The following is a 17,071-nucleotide window of genomic DNA, read 5'->3' as shown; positions in this document are numbered from 1 at the left end:
GAACTAGGGCTCAAGAGAACTGGACGCAAGTCCAGGTCTGGCGTCTAGCCAATTACTGGCCAACTTCACAAGTAACAATTCACTTTTTGATACTGTTTTCTGACCCATAAAATGAGCAAAGAAAAATAAATGTTCTTTAACAGCCTTTATGCTAAGGTGCTATTTAGTCTGAACCCCAACAACCACTTCACAAATCCCTTGATGACCTGGTCCCATCTCCCTCTGCAGCATCCTCTCCTCCCACTGCCTGTGGACATGCTGTTCCCAAGCCACACACCCTTTTCCGCCTCCCAAATACTCTAGGCCTTTACCTGATAGCATATAATCCCCTCTCTGCAATGCTCTCAGCCCTGTCCTTGCTAGCAAAATCTTACTTCTCTCTCTCTTTTTCTAACTAATATGGATATTTTCAAACATACATGGAAGTAGAGAGAACAGTGTAGTAGTACAACATGCCCATCACTCAGCTATAACAAGCATCCTTCAATGGCAATATTTTTTCTTCTATCATCCACTCAACATCTAAAAAAATATTTAACAGCAAGTCTCAGGTATTTCTATCAATGAACACTTTAGTATACACTGCTAATAGATAAGAACTCTTCCTAGACACATGGCCACAATGCCATCACCATGCAGAACAGAATTAATGATTCTTTCCTACTTATCTTTTAAAAACAATTTCAAATGTCCACCAGACAAAATGGGCTGCACCGATGCCTGTGTTTCTGCAGAATTTTGTCATTCTCCTAATGAGAGGACTTGGCCCATTATTGAAGTCTATCTGTTTCCACATCTAGCTTCATCCATCAGTGCCTGAGAGACGGGACTAAAGCTTTTCCTTCTTTGTGCCTCAGCAGCTCCTAGAATTGCTAAATAAATGCATATCCAATGAACTGAAATTAAGATTCTACTTTGTGATAGTCATGCTTGTTTAAGCAAAATATGCCTTAGAAATTCTTCCTAAAATCAAACTCTTTCATCAATAATAAAATTAAACTAGTCTGGAAATACATTGAAACTACTATTAAATGCCCCATATATCCAGATGGCATCATCAAAATAGACTCAAAATAGAAAGAACAATCTTTTATGTAAACTAAAACAATTGCAATAAAGAACACATCATGTTCTTTAAAACCACATGTTAAAGAAACCCCAGTGTGGTTTTTATTTTTTTTGAGGAAGATTAGCCCTGAGCTAACATCTGCCACCAGTCCACTCCTTTATGCTGAGGAAGCCTGGCACTGAGCTGACATCCATGCCCATCTTCCTCTATTTTATGTGGGACGTCTACCACAGCACGGCTTGCCAAGCGGTGCCATGTCTGCACCCTGGATTTGAACCAGCGAATCCCGGGCCACCGAAGCAGAACCGTGAGAACTTAACCGCTGTGCCACTGGCCCGGGCCCCCTGGTGTGGTTTTTATACTGGCCATTTTTTTAACAAAAAATATCAGAAATGGTTACTTTGGGAATGATAATCATGTTCAGTTTTCTCCACCACTCTGAGCTAAGAACTGTGGGCAGCTCCTGGGTGCACAGAGGGCAAGAGAGGGGCCTGTGCAGAGATGTTTGGTTTCCACCAGATTCATCTCCCTGACCCTCGTGCAGGGTCATTTTGGGAAGTCATTCCATTTCCCAGGCCTCTGGGATCCAAGTGTGGCCTTGAGTTGGGTTCTCACCAAGGGATGAGAGGAGAGTGAGGTACGGTGCCTCCAAGCAAGATCATCAAGTGGTGCACCTTCTCCACGCCCTACTTGCTGATGTAGGAAGCCAGAGCGGAGGTGCTGGTGGCAGGAGATGAAAGGAGCTGGCATCCTTGAATCACCACGGGAAGACCACCTGATCAACACATGCCAAGGAATGTGTGTGGAGGGGGAATAGACTTCCATTGGGTTAAGTCATTGAGATTTCAGGGCTTATCTGTTACAGCTGTGAACACTTCTTTACCGAATATAGCTTGTGACCTTAGCAGGCTAAGCAGTCTAGATTTGGAAGACAGGTGTGCAAGAAATAATTACAAATCAAACTATAACAAAGTATACTCCAATTGTGCTATAACAAAGTCATGCACAAATTTGTCCAGAATAAAACAAATTCTGCCTTCAGGACTCTGAAGATTTCATGGAGAAGGTGAGAAGCTGGTATGTGAATCTAGCCTAGAGGAGAAAATACTGCTTTCCCAGGGGAAGGGGGCAGGATCATTGCAGGTTAAGGGAAAACACACTATTCCAGGGACGTAAGGAACATCCAGTGACTGGAACTTGGAGGGTGGATACCCGGAGAGATGTGCAAGGTGAAGGGCAGAGAGTAAGTTGGAGCCACATAATGTCCTGGCATGAGATGTGGTAGAACTGGGTTTTATCCTGAAAGTACTGGGAAGCCATCAACGTTTTAAGGCAAATGAGCGACATGAGCTGAGGTGTTTTTATGAAGATAGCTCTGGCACAAGTATGAGACTGTGTTGCCACAGGAAGGTCAGCCCTCCTATCCAGTATCTTGGTCACTGTAGTTGAGCAATTCAAGATGATGACACTGTGACTCAGGCAGGAGGGATGGGAAGAAGTGACAGCGTCATCCGTATCATTCATTCATTCATTCATTCCCCATCTGTCTTCTGAGCTGCACTAGTGTCACGGCTGTAGTCATGGTGAATGGGAATGAAAGGTCCCGCCATCGTGGGATTTATGCTCCAGAGAGGGCAGTGAGGCAGCAGACAAATGAATAAGACAGCTGGCGACTGTGAAAGTCCTGAGGGAGGCGAATCAGGCAAGAGGAGGAGGGTGACTTCAGGTTGAAGATCAAGGAGGACTTCTTCAGGGATGTGACATGCGAGCGGAGAACTCGAATGAAAGCTCTCTGTTGTTCAGGGCCAAGGACAGGGCATGGAGCAACTGCACGGGCCCTGAGCTAAACACACCTGATGGGTGGTTAGGGGGAAAAACTAAGAGAGGAGAAGGGAAAGGTCAGAAGGAGTGGAACAGCTCAGGCGAGGTGTCTAGATCTGATTACATGGTAATGAGAGTCACACAGAGCTTTAAAGAAGGGGAGTGGCATTCACTGATTCAGGCTGTTAAAATGATCCTTTGGCTGCTGTGTGTGGAGAGAGCAGTAAGGTGACAAGAGAGGAAGCAGACAGAACAGTCAGAGACTGTCAGCCAGCGTGAGAAGTGACGTTTGCTTAGATTAGAGTGGGAAGTAGTGGCAATGAGAGAGGTAGGAAAATTCTAGGCATGTTTCTGAGGAAGAACTGACAAGACTTAACTACAAGTGATGGATGAGGAACAGGGGGGAGTCTTTGATGGCACCTGGGGTTTTGACTTGAGATTGGGGGGTGGAAGGTGCTGCTCTCTCTGGAACGGGGAAAGTAGGATGAGTGGGGCAGGAAGGAGACGGGGCGAGGAGTGGAGGAAGGAGCTCTGTTGCCCACGCTGGTTGTGAGGTGCACACCCATGGCCATGTGGAAATGGTAGGCAGTTATGTGGATGAGTCTGGAGCTCTTGGGAGAAGGTTGGGTTGGAGATATAAAGTGCAGAGTCATCATCACCTGGATTTAATGTAGAAGGATGTGATGAGACCCCCCCAGGGAGAAAGTGGAGACAGAGAAGTGTCTGGGGTTCAGAACACAACCCTGAGGCACCGAACAAGTAAAGTAGACAGGGAGGAGCCAACAGTGGCCAAAGAGACTGTGCCCAAAAGGAGGTGCGCTTCCCACAGAACGTCGCTGACAGAGAAGAAAATCGAGCAAGGAGGGCATGCATGGATTTGGCAGCACCAAGGTTTTCAGGCACTTGCACAGAGCTGTTTCGCTGTTGAAGTGGAGATGGCAGCCAGATTTTGGTAGCTTAAAAATCCATGAGTGACAGCAAGTAGAGAACACAGCAAGGCAGAACTCACTTTCTGCTGTAAGGAGGAGCATGGAAATGACGTGGTGGCTGGGAGACAGTATAATTGCACCAGAGGCACTTCTCTTTTGGTGAGGAAGATTAGCCCTGAGCTAACCTTTGTGACAATATTCCTCTATTTTTTGTATGTGGGATGCCTCCACAGCATGGCTGACGAGTGGACTAGGTCTGCACCTGGGATCCAAACCCGTGAACCTGGGCTGTCGTAGCAGAGCATGTGGAACTTCAACCACCCGGCCATGGCGTGGCCCCCAGGTGGACTTTTTTTTTTAAGTAAGTGAGACTCTAAGCACGTTCGGGACCATCCAGCAGAGAAGGAGAAAAGGAAAAAGCAGTAAAGTAAAGGTGATAAATCCCAGAGAAGGCAAAAGGGGAGGCAGGACTGTCAACTGAAGCCACACGGGGCCCTGAACAACTCCAGGGGGTGCCAGTCCCAAGATTGACACAAGGGGCCATGACGTGGCCCTAGATGGGATTCTGAGCACAAAAAAGGGGTGAGCCCCTAATGGGAGTAGGGACCTCCATGCCATGGTGACCGAGGGGGGCCTGGAAGACAGGCCAGGCCGTGACTGGATTTGCAGGGTGGTGGAGACAGGGATTCTATGGGCTCTCTTCTCACCTGCCAACATCAGTGCAGTGAGGACCTCAGCGAGAGCGGGGAGAGGGCGCTGGAGATTTGAGAGGAAGAGAAGTGGCGAGGATGGGAAAACCCAACACCGCAGATTAATAATAAATAACAACCTCCTTCCCCAAAGTATGTGTGGCATGGATAACGCTGGTTTTAATCCACTTCTGTTTTGGGTTTTCAAATTTCTGTATTAAGAGAGAAGGTTTTTTTTTTTCTATTATACAATCTTTATTCCAGAAGACACTGATGTTTCTATTACTAGGATAATGAAGCCCAAATTTCATGATTGTTCTGTTTGGGTTTTTTTAAAGTAATTTTATTGGGATTGTAATGGTTTATAACATTGTATAATTTCAGGTGTACATTATTTTTTATCAATTTCTGAATACCCTTCATCGTGCTCACCCCCAGGAGTCTAATTTTTATCCATCACCATACACATGTGCCTCTTTGTCCCTTTCACCTATCCCCTAAGCCTCTTCCCCTCTGGTAACCACTAATCTGTTCTCTTTATCCATGTATTTGTTATCTTCCACATATGAGTGAAATCACGCAGCGTTTGTCTTTCTGTCTCTGGCTATTTCACTTAACATCACACTCTCCAGGTCCATCCATGTTGTTGCAAATCAAAACTACAATGAGATATCACCTTATACCGGTCAGAATGGCTCTAATCACCAAGACAAAAACCAACAAATGTTGGAGAGGATGTGGAGAGAAGGGAACGCTCATACACTGCTGGTGGGAATGCAAACTGGTGCAGCCACTATGGAGATCAGTATGGAGATTTCTCAAAAAATTAAAAATAGAAATACCATACGATCCAGCTATCCCACTACTGGGTGTTTATCCAAAGAACTTGAAGTCAACAATTCAAAGAGATATATGCACCCCTATGTTCACTGCAGCACAATTCACAATAGCCAGGAGGTGGAAACAACCCAAGTGCCCTTCTACACATGAATGGATAAAGAGGATGTGGTGTATATATATATATATATATATATATATATATATATACACATGTATACACACACACACACAATGGAATACTACTCAGCCACAAAAAAGGACAAAATTGTCCAATTTGCAACAACATGGATGGACCTGGAAGCAAGAAGTTTTTCACCAATGATTTGAGGTGGGCAATGCTATTCAAATAAATTCTTAGGGAAAGTCATGCTTCTAATTTAAGTGTCAAAAATAACTCTACCCAGTATATTCTTGAAGAACTGATCAAGGTCCTCATACTTATGTGAAAAAGTAGGAAAACACACCTGGAAAGAAATAGCACTCACCTTGTTAGGGAAGTGTATGAGGTCCCTCAACACAAGAACAGAATCATTCATTTCTTCCTGACCAGGAGAAACAAGCGAACAGACGAACAAACAAACAAACAAAAAAAAAAAAAAAAAGGAGAGGGAAGAGGCATTAGGTCATCTGGTCTAAAGCTGCACAATTCAGGTTCCTGATGTAGAAACAGAGCAGATCCATGTTTGAGCTAAGAGACCAAGAGATGCCAACATTCTTTGGAGAGACCACTACCTTGCTGTCACATTTTTCCTCCTAGTGACCAAGTGCAGCATCTCCCCTCTGGGTGTCTGCTGTCCCCCCTGCCCAGGAAAGCACCATGAGGAAAGAGCAACTAGGGAGACAGCACCCAGTGAAACTTTGGAGAAGCATAAGAGAGAAAGATGGAGGAGGAAAATACATTAGTTCAAGTGAAAGTGTCATGATTACCATGAAATAAGGTGTATTCTTAGATGCGAACATTCTTAGTGACAATGATATGACAGGAGTTGCAGAAACACTGTCAGCCAGGACAGTAACATGAATATATGGTCATTTCCTCAGAGTTGCACATAATCATCAACTTAATTCTCTGGTATATGATTGCCGACAAAACAAAATCAGATTAGATTAACATAATTTTTATTTACAGAATTATCAGTAGTAATGATCGGCTTATATCAGTCTTTCTTTTATAAACCAGCAGCATTCATTTGTGTGGCACATGAGCAGGGAAGAGAGGCCACAGCCATGCATCAGAGCCACGCTGCCTGGTGCCCCTGGTCTCGTTGTTTGACTGTGTTTCATAAGCAGGACTACTTGCTGGTGAGCCAACCAGTCATAGGCCCTTCTACACTGAAACAGACTTACACACACTGAACTCGCCCTGCTCTGGGCCATACCTGATCTGCGAAAGCTAATCTGCACACTGAAGAAATTAATGCCTCCTGTATTCGTGACCACTGGCCACACAAGGGACTTCTGTCCTCCTTAGCCCAGCGACTCAGCACCCTGGTGATCATGGTGACATAATTCCTGATTTCCGTGTAACTCCCCATCAGCTGCAGAGTAGACAGGGTTTTCAGGCTGGAATTATATCTGAAGGAGACAGAAGAGTTATCCCAATTGTTCCAACACACTGCAAAACTCTTCAGCCTGCCTACCTAGAGCAGAATGGCATTTGTTATAGAAACACTTCTTGGGTGGGTCAGAGCAGAAACAGAATGACTCAAAGGAGAGTTGTCTGTGCCGGGGGAATTCTAAAAAGACACGGTGAGGCAGAATATCAAGATTTTATAAAACACCTTTATCAGAAATGAAATAGGTACAAGATGCCAAAAAGAATGATACAGAAATATCCTGGTAAATGAAGGAATATGGTGCGTAGCTAGACAAAGACACCACATGGCTGGAGCTGGTTGTAGGTTCACGAGCATCCTAATAAGTAGAGTCAGCAGTTAGTACCCAAACCCACAGTGGAGTGGACACTGGCACTGCACTCGGATGACACACCATGGCCAAATGGGGTCTAGCCCAGTGGGGTCTATCACACAAGAGTGATTCAAGAACGAAAATCAATCAACGTAATATACCATATTAATAGACTAAAGGACAAATCTATTGATCATCTCAATAGATCTAGCAAAATCATATGACAAAATCCAACACCCTTTCATGATAAAAACACCCAAAAAACGGGGCTGGCCCCGTGGCCGAGTGGTTAAGTTCGCGCGCTCCGCTGCAGGTGGCTCAGTGTTTCGTTGGTTCGAATCCTGGGCGCGGACATGGCACTGCTCATCAAACCATGCTGAGGCAGCGTCCCACGTGCCACAACTAGAAGGACCCACAACGAAGAATATACAACTATGTACCTGGGGGCTTTGGGGAGAAAAAGGAAAAAAATAAAATCTTTAAAAAAAAAATAAAATAAAAAAATAAAAAAAAAAGAACACCCAAAAAACTAGGAATACAAGGGAACTTCTTCAACCTCACAAAGGACATGTACAGAAAACCTATAGCTAACATTACACTGAATGCTTTCACATCTAGACTAGAAACAAGACCAGAATTTCCGTGTTTGCCATGTCTATTTATCACTGAACTGGAGGTTCTAGTCAGGGCAATTAAACAAGAAAAAGAAATAAAACATATCCAGATTGGAAAGGAAGAAGTAAAACTCTATTCACAGATGACACGATTTTATGCACAGAAAATCCCAAGGGGTGCACTAAAAAACTGTTAGAACTAATAAATGAGTTCAGCAAGGTTGTAGGATAAAGATCAATGTATAAAAACCAACTGTATATCTATATGCTAGCAAGAAAAATTAAAAAAAAAGAAGGAAACAATTCCATTTACAATAGCATTCAAAAGAATAAAATACTTATGATTAAATTTAACAAAAAAGTTCAGCACTTATGCACTGGAAACTATAAAACATCGCTGAAAGAAATTAAAGTCTAAATAAATGGAAAAACTTTGTTCAAGTGTTGGAAGACTTCATATTGTCAAGATAGTAGTACCTCCCAAAGTGATGTGACAGTTCCTCAAAATGCTAAACATGGAAATACCACATGGCCCAGCAATTCCACTCCTAGGTAAACACTCAAGAAAAAGGAAAACGTATGTCCACACCTATGTTCATAACCGTGTTATTTCTTTTTATTTTTATTTTCAGGAAGATTAGCCCTGAGCTAACATCTGCTGCCAATCCTCCTCTTTTTGCTGAGGAAGGCTGGCCCTGAGCTAATATCTGTGCCCATCTTCCTCTACTTTATATGTGGGACGGCTACCACAGCATGGTTTGCCAAGCGGTGCCATGTTCGCACTCAGGATCCGAACTGGCGAACCCTGGGCTGCCAAAGTGGAACATGCTCACTTAACCTCTGCACCACAAGGCTGGCCCCTATAACAGCATTATTTCTAACAGCCAAAAGTGAAAACATGCCACATTCCCATCAACTGATGCATGGATAAACAAAATGTGGCATATCCATAATAAAACATTATCTAGCCATAAAAAGGAATGCAGTGCTGACACAGGTAACAACACGGTGAACCTCAAAAATGTTACACGAAGTAAACAAAGCCAGTCATAGAAGACCACACAAGGTGTCATCTATTTGCATACAGTGTCCAGAGTCAATAAATCTGTGCATAGAAAGCAGACTAGCGGTTGTCTGGGGCTGGGAGTTGGGGGTAAGGGAGGCGACTGCTAATGAGTACAAGGTGTTGGGGGAAAGATAGAAATGTTCTAAACCTCGGTCATGATGATGGTTGCACAGCTCTGTAAGTGTACTAAAATCCAAGGGACTGTACACTTTAAATAGGTGAACTCTATGGTGTGTAAATGATGTCTCAATAAAACCATTTAAAAAACAGAAGAAAGTGCTCTCCAGGCTCCGAGGCACGTGCACAGACAGCATTCGGATCTGAGTTAGGATTGTCACGGCAGAGCTCTGGCTATTTCTTTTGCCCATCCTGAGAAGATGAGTTTCCAGGAGCCACTATTTACTCCACCTTGTTGCCAACTTGGGGGAAGGCCATCTCCCAGGGAACAGGGACCTGCACTAGAGTGTCTGTGAGGCGTTACTCACACGTCCTCGCCGGGGCAGTGATTCCCTTGGAAACGGGGCAGCACAGTCACTGCCACAGTGCAGGGCTGTACCTGGGAGCCTTCACCGTCTGTGATCTCCGTGGACACCAAGACTGAAATGGAACATGACAGAGGAGGGTCAGCCTGGACAATGGCCACAGGGATGTTTCTGTGCATGCCGACAGCAACTGAATGATGGAAGATGGGCTCAGTGCTGGCTCAGGAGGAGATGAAATTGCAAGCTAGCTTCCCTCTCCAGTTGCTGACACTGTGGCCATCAACAATTCAATAATCAGAGTCTTTGTTGGGCTGATCTATGTGCCTAGGATGGTGATAGGTGCTCCAGGGGGTACCAATATAAGGCAAGGAGATGGAACTGAACTTGAGGCTCTTCCATCCTTCTGGGGAGGCCCAACGTTCCAACATAAAGCACAGCACAGGGCAATGAGTGCCAGAGAGACAGGGAATACAGGAGTGCTGACAAGAGCGGAGAAGCAGAAGTGACCACCGTGCACCGGAGGAGTTAGGAAATGATTCATTCATTCACATGCTGTCCCACACTATTCATTTGACCTGCAAGCATCGTGCATCTGCAACAGTAGAAGAGGCCACAGGTGAACAGGACTGGTCCCTGCCTCAAGCATCTCCCTGACTGTTCAGGGTTACAGACATGTCAAAAATGTGATGACTGCTGAAACAGAGGTAAAAGTGGGGGCCGTGGGAAGCCCAGAGAGAAACACCAACTCCAGGATGGACGGTCAAGGGGTGGGGTAATATTTTAATCAGCTCCTAAGTGATATACAGAAATATGACAGGTCTAGAAAAAGCTGAAGAAGAATTCTGACTGAGGGGAAGTTTGTGTGAAGGAGCATGGCAGGACATGGCCTTTTTGGGGACTCTAGAACTCCTTCCTGTGACATGGGCGCTGGTTTGTGGTGAGGAGACCTGCAGATGGCGGCCAATGGTGAAGGGCCACAGGTCCAGTTGTGTGAACCACCCAGGAAAAGCAAAACACAGATGCATCCTGTGTCTCTGTAAAGCATGCTCAACTTGAAGCACAAGGCCAAGGATTTGGGACGTAATTTTGTAGGTCGGTTCTTCCCAAGATGTGGTCCATGAACACTCACGTCCCAATTGCCAATACAGGCAAATTCTGGGCTCCACCGTCTCCCCAGGATTCTGAATTAGTAGATGTTGTGTGGGCTCCAATTTTAACTGCAAAAAAAGCTGCAACTTTACAAAGTACTCCAGTGATTCCACTGCAGGTAACAGTGGGTCCTCTGAATTGAGATTGAGAATGTAAGAGAAGGAGAAGAGTTCAGGCAAGACTCAAATCTGACACCTCAGGTTGGAGCTGTCCATGTAAACTTCATGAAAGAGATGGGACAAGATGTGATTAAGTATCCATTAAAATATATTTATTTTGCTTATATTTACCCTCTTATAAATCTTGAATTCAGATATTCATAGAAGTTGACCATTTTGATCTTGACAATTACAACTCATTGTGGACTCATTTGGAACGATCTGAGTGACGTCACTCACCCTGACACTGCTGTGTGACTGTGGCCTGAAATTTGGTTCTACAAGTTTATTCTAAGAAATCCTTTCTTCTAATACAGAGCTGAAGCCCTGCCCTAAGGTCCTTCTATTTGGATGTCCACCCAGCCCTGTGGTCTGCAGATCCTGTGGACAGGGGTCACATACGCCCCTGCAGGCTGAAGTTTGGCAAGGGCCCTCCCTGGTCTGAATAGAAGCGGCTGCCTCGAGAAGGATACCCTCGTGGTTTTGGCTTCCTCCCCTCTAAGGGTGAGTCCTTTCTGACCCAGCTCTCAGGACAGAGCTGCATGTCCAACACCAAGAAGTGGGGGAGCCTGGGGTGAGCACCCACTTTGAGGGAAATTTCCAGAAGACAGAGGGTGAGTGCAATTTCAATCTTGAAGAGCTTATGAGACAGGCCTGTGAAAACCACCTCCAACCATCAAGCAACATGTCCTGTGCTCGCTGTGACACCAAGTGGACGTGCCCGCCCTAAACAGTTACGAAGTGTCCTCCTCAAAACGTCTCTGCTCAATTTCACTGATCTGCACCCGGAAGAAGGTACAAGTGTTTCTAACTGGGGGTCAGGCAAGGTGTCAGGAAAAAGGAAACATCTTAGCTGGGCTTAAGGGAGACGTGAGATTTAAATAAATCAGGTGGATGAACTAGTTCAGACTTCAGGCTGAAATAATCTCACTAGCTCAAGTCAAAGAAATTTCTAGATCAGTGACTCTCAACCTTGCCTCCACATTGGAATCATCTAGAAGTTTAAAAAGAAAACACCTCTCACTTCCAGAGATTCTGGGCTGGGTTCTACAGACCCAGATGCCTTCCTAAATGGCTGTGCCTCGAATGTGCTCAGTTGAGGCAGTTTCTGGGGCTGGTTTAGGACTGGAAGGGGCCGTAGGGATGGCGGTCAGAGGAGAAAGCTGTCAACACTAAGGACTTCACTTTGTTCTGAGAGTAGCACATGCTAACCCAACACTCCCCACTCTCCGCCGCAGCTTCCTCTTCCACCTCGATTTGGCTTAGTCTATGACTAACGCAAGATGCACCAGACACGACAAATTTCATGAGTAAATGAGGGACAGCTTGGTCTCAAATATTTAATTCATATATACAAGACATTCTTTGGCATTTATCATTCACATTATATTTCAGTTATAATTTAAGACATAAAAACTTAATTTTATTTATAATATTACTAATGTTCTTTCTGCTAAAAAGTAGGTAATCAACCTAAACTAAAAAGCATTAAACTTATTAAGATGAATAAATAAGAATTTTCTTTTCTGGAGACATAGTTTTAACAATTTTTAGTTTTTGGAACCAGGGGAAAAGGTTTAGGACTGTAAGTAAGCGTAGTCAGTGACACAAATCCACCAGGACTTACCTTTATAATCGTCCAAGGGCTCACCAGCAGGCAGTGCAAAATAATACTGACTGTCTCTCCCGTGGTACAAAGTGCGTTTGGCGGCATTTCCTATCTGGTAACTAAATTCATAACGAAAGTCCTACGATTCGTTCCATAGAGAGCAAAAAAGAGCAGAGATCAACAAACTGAATTACAGCCCCAATAAACGCATACCTGCATCTGTCACTCCACCTGAGGACGTTGTTTAGACAGGCACAGGGCAGATAACAGCTAAGAGTCCCCAAATACACACCCACGTGGGGTGACCTCCCACCTCCAGGGCCCCCCTTTCCACAAAGCCCCAAGGATTCCAAACAACAGCTGTGTCTGTCACTCAGGGTTGTGTGCTCTCTGGGCCAGGGACCCCCAACAATCATGGAAGCACAGACCCTCTGGGCCTCCTCCAGGTGAAAGGGATGTGGCTACACCTCCGATTTCCATTGGGAGCACAACAGACAGGACACAGGAGGGGGGCGCTCTGCCAAACGTCTTGGTGATAGAGCAGGGCATCTGAACCGGGATTTGAATGAGGATGCATGTGGGTTTCTGAGAGAAGGAGCAGCCTGGGCAGGACCTGGGGCAGGAACAGATCAGGTGTCTACACCAAGAGGATGGAGAGCCAGGTCGTTGCACTCCTGCCTGACCCCAGGGTTGAGCTCTGCATCCCACAGCATTTCATCCAGAGACTGGCCACAGCCTCTGAGGTTTTGCAGGGCTGCAGCTGCCTCCAGTCCTTTAAGACAGATGCAGGGCTGCCAACCTTACCGGTCTCCCTGACATGCAGAAGACGCTAAAGATGGTGTGTGCCTCGAGGCCACGATGGGGCTGCACCTGACAGGCCACGTCTCGAGGAGCTTGGTTGGTGGTCAAGTACAGCTGAGCTTTCCCTAGAAAACTGTGCTTCGAAGCTACAGAAAAAATGAAACGGGGATTAAAGCCATGATGGACATTTACAGCAGCATCGGATCCCATTTTTATAGCACAAACCTCATAAGGTTGTCAAGGTGTGGGCCGCAGACTAGCAGCATCAGCATCCCCTGGGCCTCACCCCAGACCTGCTGGGTTGGAAACCAGGGGGTGGCACCCAGCGATCTATGTTAACACATCTTCCAGGGGACTCTGATGTACACTGGAGGTGAGGACCCCTGCCATGAAGCATCCGCTAATATACACATATTCACTGGGCGCTCACTACACAGGGCAGCCACAAGCCCAGGTAGGGGGAGATGGAGTGGATGAGACACACCAATTTCCCACCTGGGAGTGAGACACCAGCCAAACCGACAGAAATCAGTCTAGAGCCGAAGACACTAAAGAACACAGCACTCCAGCAAATCAAACCCTCCCCACTCCATGCGTTCTCCTAAAGCTTCTTCCATAAACACATGTAAGTATAACTTAGTTGAATTTATAGTACTAATACAATTTAATATTTTGTTTTTATTAACTGCCTTAATATTGTAAATATTTTCCATGTTGTCAAGTAGTGTTCAAAATCACTGTCGTAAATAGCTATTATAAATATACTTTAGTATGCATAACCCTCATTCCCCAACAATTAAACATTTTATTTTCTAATTTCTGCTATTATTAATCACTTTATAATGACTAGTCTCATATATAAAGTTTTTGGTTTTTACTTTTGATGTCTTTTTCTTGAGATAAATTATAGGAGTAAGATGTATATGTTGAAATTGTTTAAAATTCTGATGATGTTATGATGAGGAGGAGGAGGAATCATTTGCTGAGCCTCTGCTCCACACCAGGCACTGGGCTAGATACTGTTCATATATTATCTTATTCAATAGGCACCTCAATCATGGAAGACAGATCCTGTATGAGTGTAAGCTCAAAAAGGAAGGAGTGACTACTTCTGAGCTGACCAGAGACATCCTCACAGCAGGAGACCCACTGAGCAGTCTTAGCATGTGAGTCGTACTGGATTAGGACAGGGATGTGGGGAAAGAATGGACATTCCCATTGAAACAACCACGGGCAAGACCTGGAGCCATGGAGGGCCTGGGGTGAGCAGGAGGGTGACAGGAGGAGAGCGCTGCCAGTGAGGGTGGGCACAAGGAGACAAGGGCTGGCGCCAGGGCTGCACTGGGATGGTCTGGTGGCAGCAGAGGGGCTCTCAGTCTCCTCCCCCAGCGTCAAATATGACGGATCCGAGAGAAAGGCGTTTACACATGTTACTTGGACAAACTTCAGAGGCAAAAGAGAGCGAGGTCTTGCTTTGGCAAAAGGCATTTGTGGAAACAAAAGGAAATGTGGTCCCTCTTGTGGCAAACATAGGACCTAGGGTTTAGTTTCTAAATGCACCATGGGAGGCAGGAGGATGTTCATAAAGATGTCAACAAAAACAGTGAGGATCAAACCTCGGGGGCCTTATTGAGCTCCACTGCCATGCTTTCAATCAAAAGTTAACCTTGGGTTTCTTCCTTGAGAGAAACCAGAGTCAGTGTGGAATGCAAAACTGGAAATGCATGAAGGGTTTCAATTAGTGCAAAAACGTGGACACTGAACCAAACTCATCTGTAGATGAAATCTGTTGAATGCTTTGTGCTTGTCATATGGAATTGGAAGCCTCTAGAAATGGGGCAAGATGTCTAGAAACTACCCAAAAAGAAGATGTCAGATTGAGTCATGGAAACGCCAGAAAGAACATAGAGCAGTGGTGAATTTCAGCAACACTGACTCTGTAGAATGACAGGAACAACACCTGGCTGGGTTTTAAATATATGTAGAAGTTATCGACTAGTTTGCAGGGAAGGAGTGAACTCACGCAATTGTCTAGGACAAATAAAACACATGTGTAATTAAAAAAAAAAGACAGCCGTCTCAACCTTTACCGTGATCTGAACATCCACGTGATCCCTTAAGGAAGAGTAAACTTACAGGGGCACACCCGGATCTCCTTCCCCCATCCTCTAACATCAGGAAGTAACAATGAGCAGTGAAGTGACAGTGAGGAAGGAGGGGAGCGTCAGGACAATCTGGAACAAGAGCCCAGGACTGTCAGATGTGACTGCAATTCCCAGGAGAAACATATGAATATAGCACAGCCTTATCATCCCCCACACCAGATCTGGCTGACAACTTAACATACCCACAGAGGCTTGTAGGACATACGTCTCCCCAGGGCTCAGTGAGTACGGCTTTATGGTCACAGTTTGCTCCGTGATACCTATGGGAAAGGAAGGGCCACATGGAAACAACCGTCAGTGACTCTGAAGGACAGGAGGTCAGACAAAACCCTTGGCACAGGTTTCACCCTCACTCCAGAGGTGAAGGGGAAATAGTACCAGTTAAACATGCTTCTTGCTACCTGGACATGCCCGTGGTTTGTTCACCATCTGCCCTCTTTACAGAGGGAAGAGCTCATCCCCTGCCCAACAGAAGCAACACTGAGCAGGGACCAGTGTGCCCTGGCTCAGGAAAGACACTCACCTCCCTGGCAAAAGAGAATGCTGGTAAGAGCTTATTTTATATATTTATAACTAGGTTCTGTGTTTAATTTGACTATTGTATAAATGTAGTTTATCCATAAAGTATGATTAACTTATTTCAAAGCAATTTCTAAATCTTTGCAGGATATTGGTTGTGAAATCTGGGTGTGACAGTGGACCAATGGTGACTGCATGACTTCCTTAGCAGGGAGAGGCTGACCCTGTACTGCCTACCCTGAAAACAGGAGATCCACAATGCAACACTGATGAGCTGAACACGGACAGTTTAAACATCACAATTTAAATCCGCGTTTCCTGAAATTCTTCAGGGGGAGGGTGAGGAGGCAATCATTTCACAATAGTGTGATACCTAGAGCCTCAGCTGAGGGATGACATCATTGTACGTGTTACCATGAAAGGCATCCATGCAATAAATTGAGCAGAACCAAAAGTCTGCACTGGCAAATGGTTAAAATTCAACTGCTCTGCAGGAACAGCATCATTGTGCTCAACTGTGGGAGCACTCGTCCCCATCATGAAATGCCCTAACAGAATATGTGCACAAAGGTGTCTGGGCACCAGTACTCTGGGCCCTCCAATCATGTCAGTTTAGCAGGCTCTTCCTCTCAGTCTGCAAACAGGAGGCTCCTGGCAGGCACCAATTCTACCTTTGATAAAAGAGCTCTGTGGTCCAGAGAGGTACAAACACAAGCTGAGAAGGTACCATGACCCCAAACACTTCTCTAGTAAAAGGAAAAGTTGCAGAAGAAATTGAGAGGCTGGAATCCAAGCCCTTATGAAACAGCTGTAAATTCTAAGACACAAAGAGGGTGTTCATACCAGATGAGGTGTAGCCGTGGAAGACAGCTCGGCGAACCAGGGACTTGGGCCAGTCCACCACGAGCACAGGCCTGGCACTAACAGTGGGGAGGAACGGGCCCAGCAGGTTGTCCCCATCACCGTGGCTCTCATCAGCATTCACATTTGGTCCTGATCCTGGGAGGTTGATGTTGGTCCCTAAGAAGATAAACCAAACCAATGGATGGTGAAGAAAAAAGTTGTAATGATCCTCTTTTCATTTCACTCTCTTCATGTTCAAAGTCGGTATCGAGAACTATTTCCATTATTGCTGGATACTGCATATCTAAAATTGTCTTTAGCAACTGAACATATTCAAGAGAAGAACTTCCTCATCATATGATTAGTGGTATAACTACATATTCCTTCCTTCCTCCCTTCATTTATTCAA

The 17,071-nt window shown here is 45.2% G+C and overlaps 1 protein-coding gene across 1 annotated transcript in view; it reads right to left on the bottom strand.

Moving 5' to 3' along the window:
- The window catches only part of PKD1L1 (polycystin 1 like 1, transient receptor potential channel interacting), a 137,655-nt gene that overhangs the window by 59,029 nt on the left and 61,555 nt on the right, over positions 1 to 17,071 (bottom strand). The window contains exons 23-29 of the mRNA XM_070511923.1: positions 16,663 to 16,839; positions 15,483 to 15,560; positions 13,139 to 13,281; positions 12,353 to 12,473; positions 9,422 to 9,533; positions 6,728 to 6,923; positions 5,834 to 5,890 (exon numbers count right to left, since the gene is read on the bottom strand). Of these exons, the coding sequence (XP_070368024.1) occupies positions 5,834 to 5,890; positions 6,728 to 6,923; positions 9,422 to 9,533; positions 12,353 to 12,473; positions 13,139 to 13,281; positions 15,483 to 15,560; positions 16,663 to 16,839 (884 nt within the window). The remainder of the gene's footprint in view (positions 1 to 5,833; positions 5,891 to 6,727; positions 6,924 to 9,421; positions 9,534 to 12,352; positions 12,474 to 13,138; positions 13,282 to 15,482; positions 15,561 to 16,662; positions 16,840 to 17,071) is intronic.

This window comes from Equus asinus, chromosome 1, assembly GCF_041296235.1.
Source record: "Equus asinus isolate D_3611 breed Donkey chromosome 1, EquAss-T2T_v2, whole genome shotgun sequence".
NCBI classification, from domain to species: domain Eukaryota; kingdom Metazoa; phylum Chordata; class Mammalia; order Perissodactyla; family Equidae; genus Equus; species Equus asinus.
This window is presented reverse-complemented; position numbering and strand designations above follow the sequence as displayed.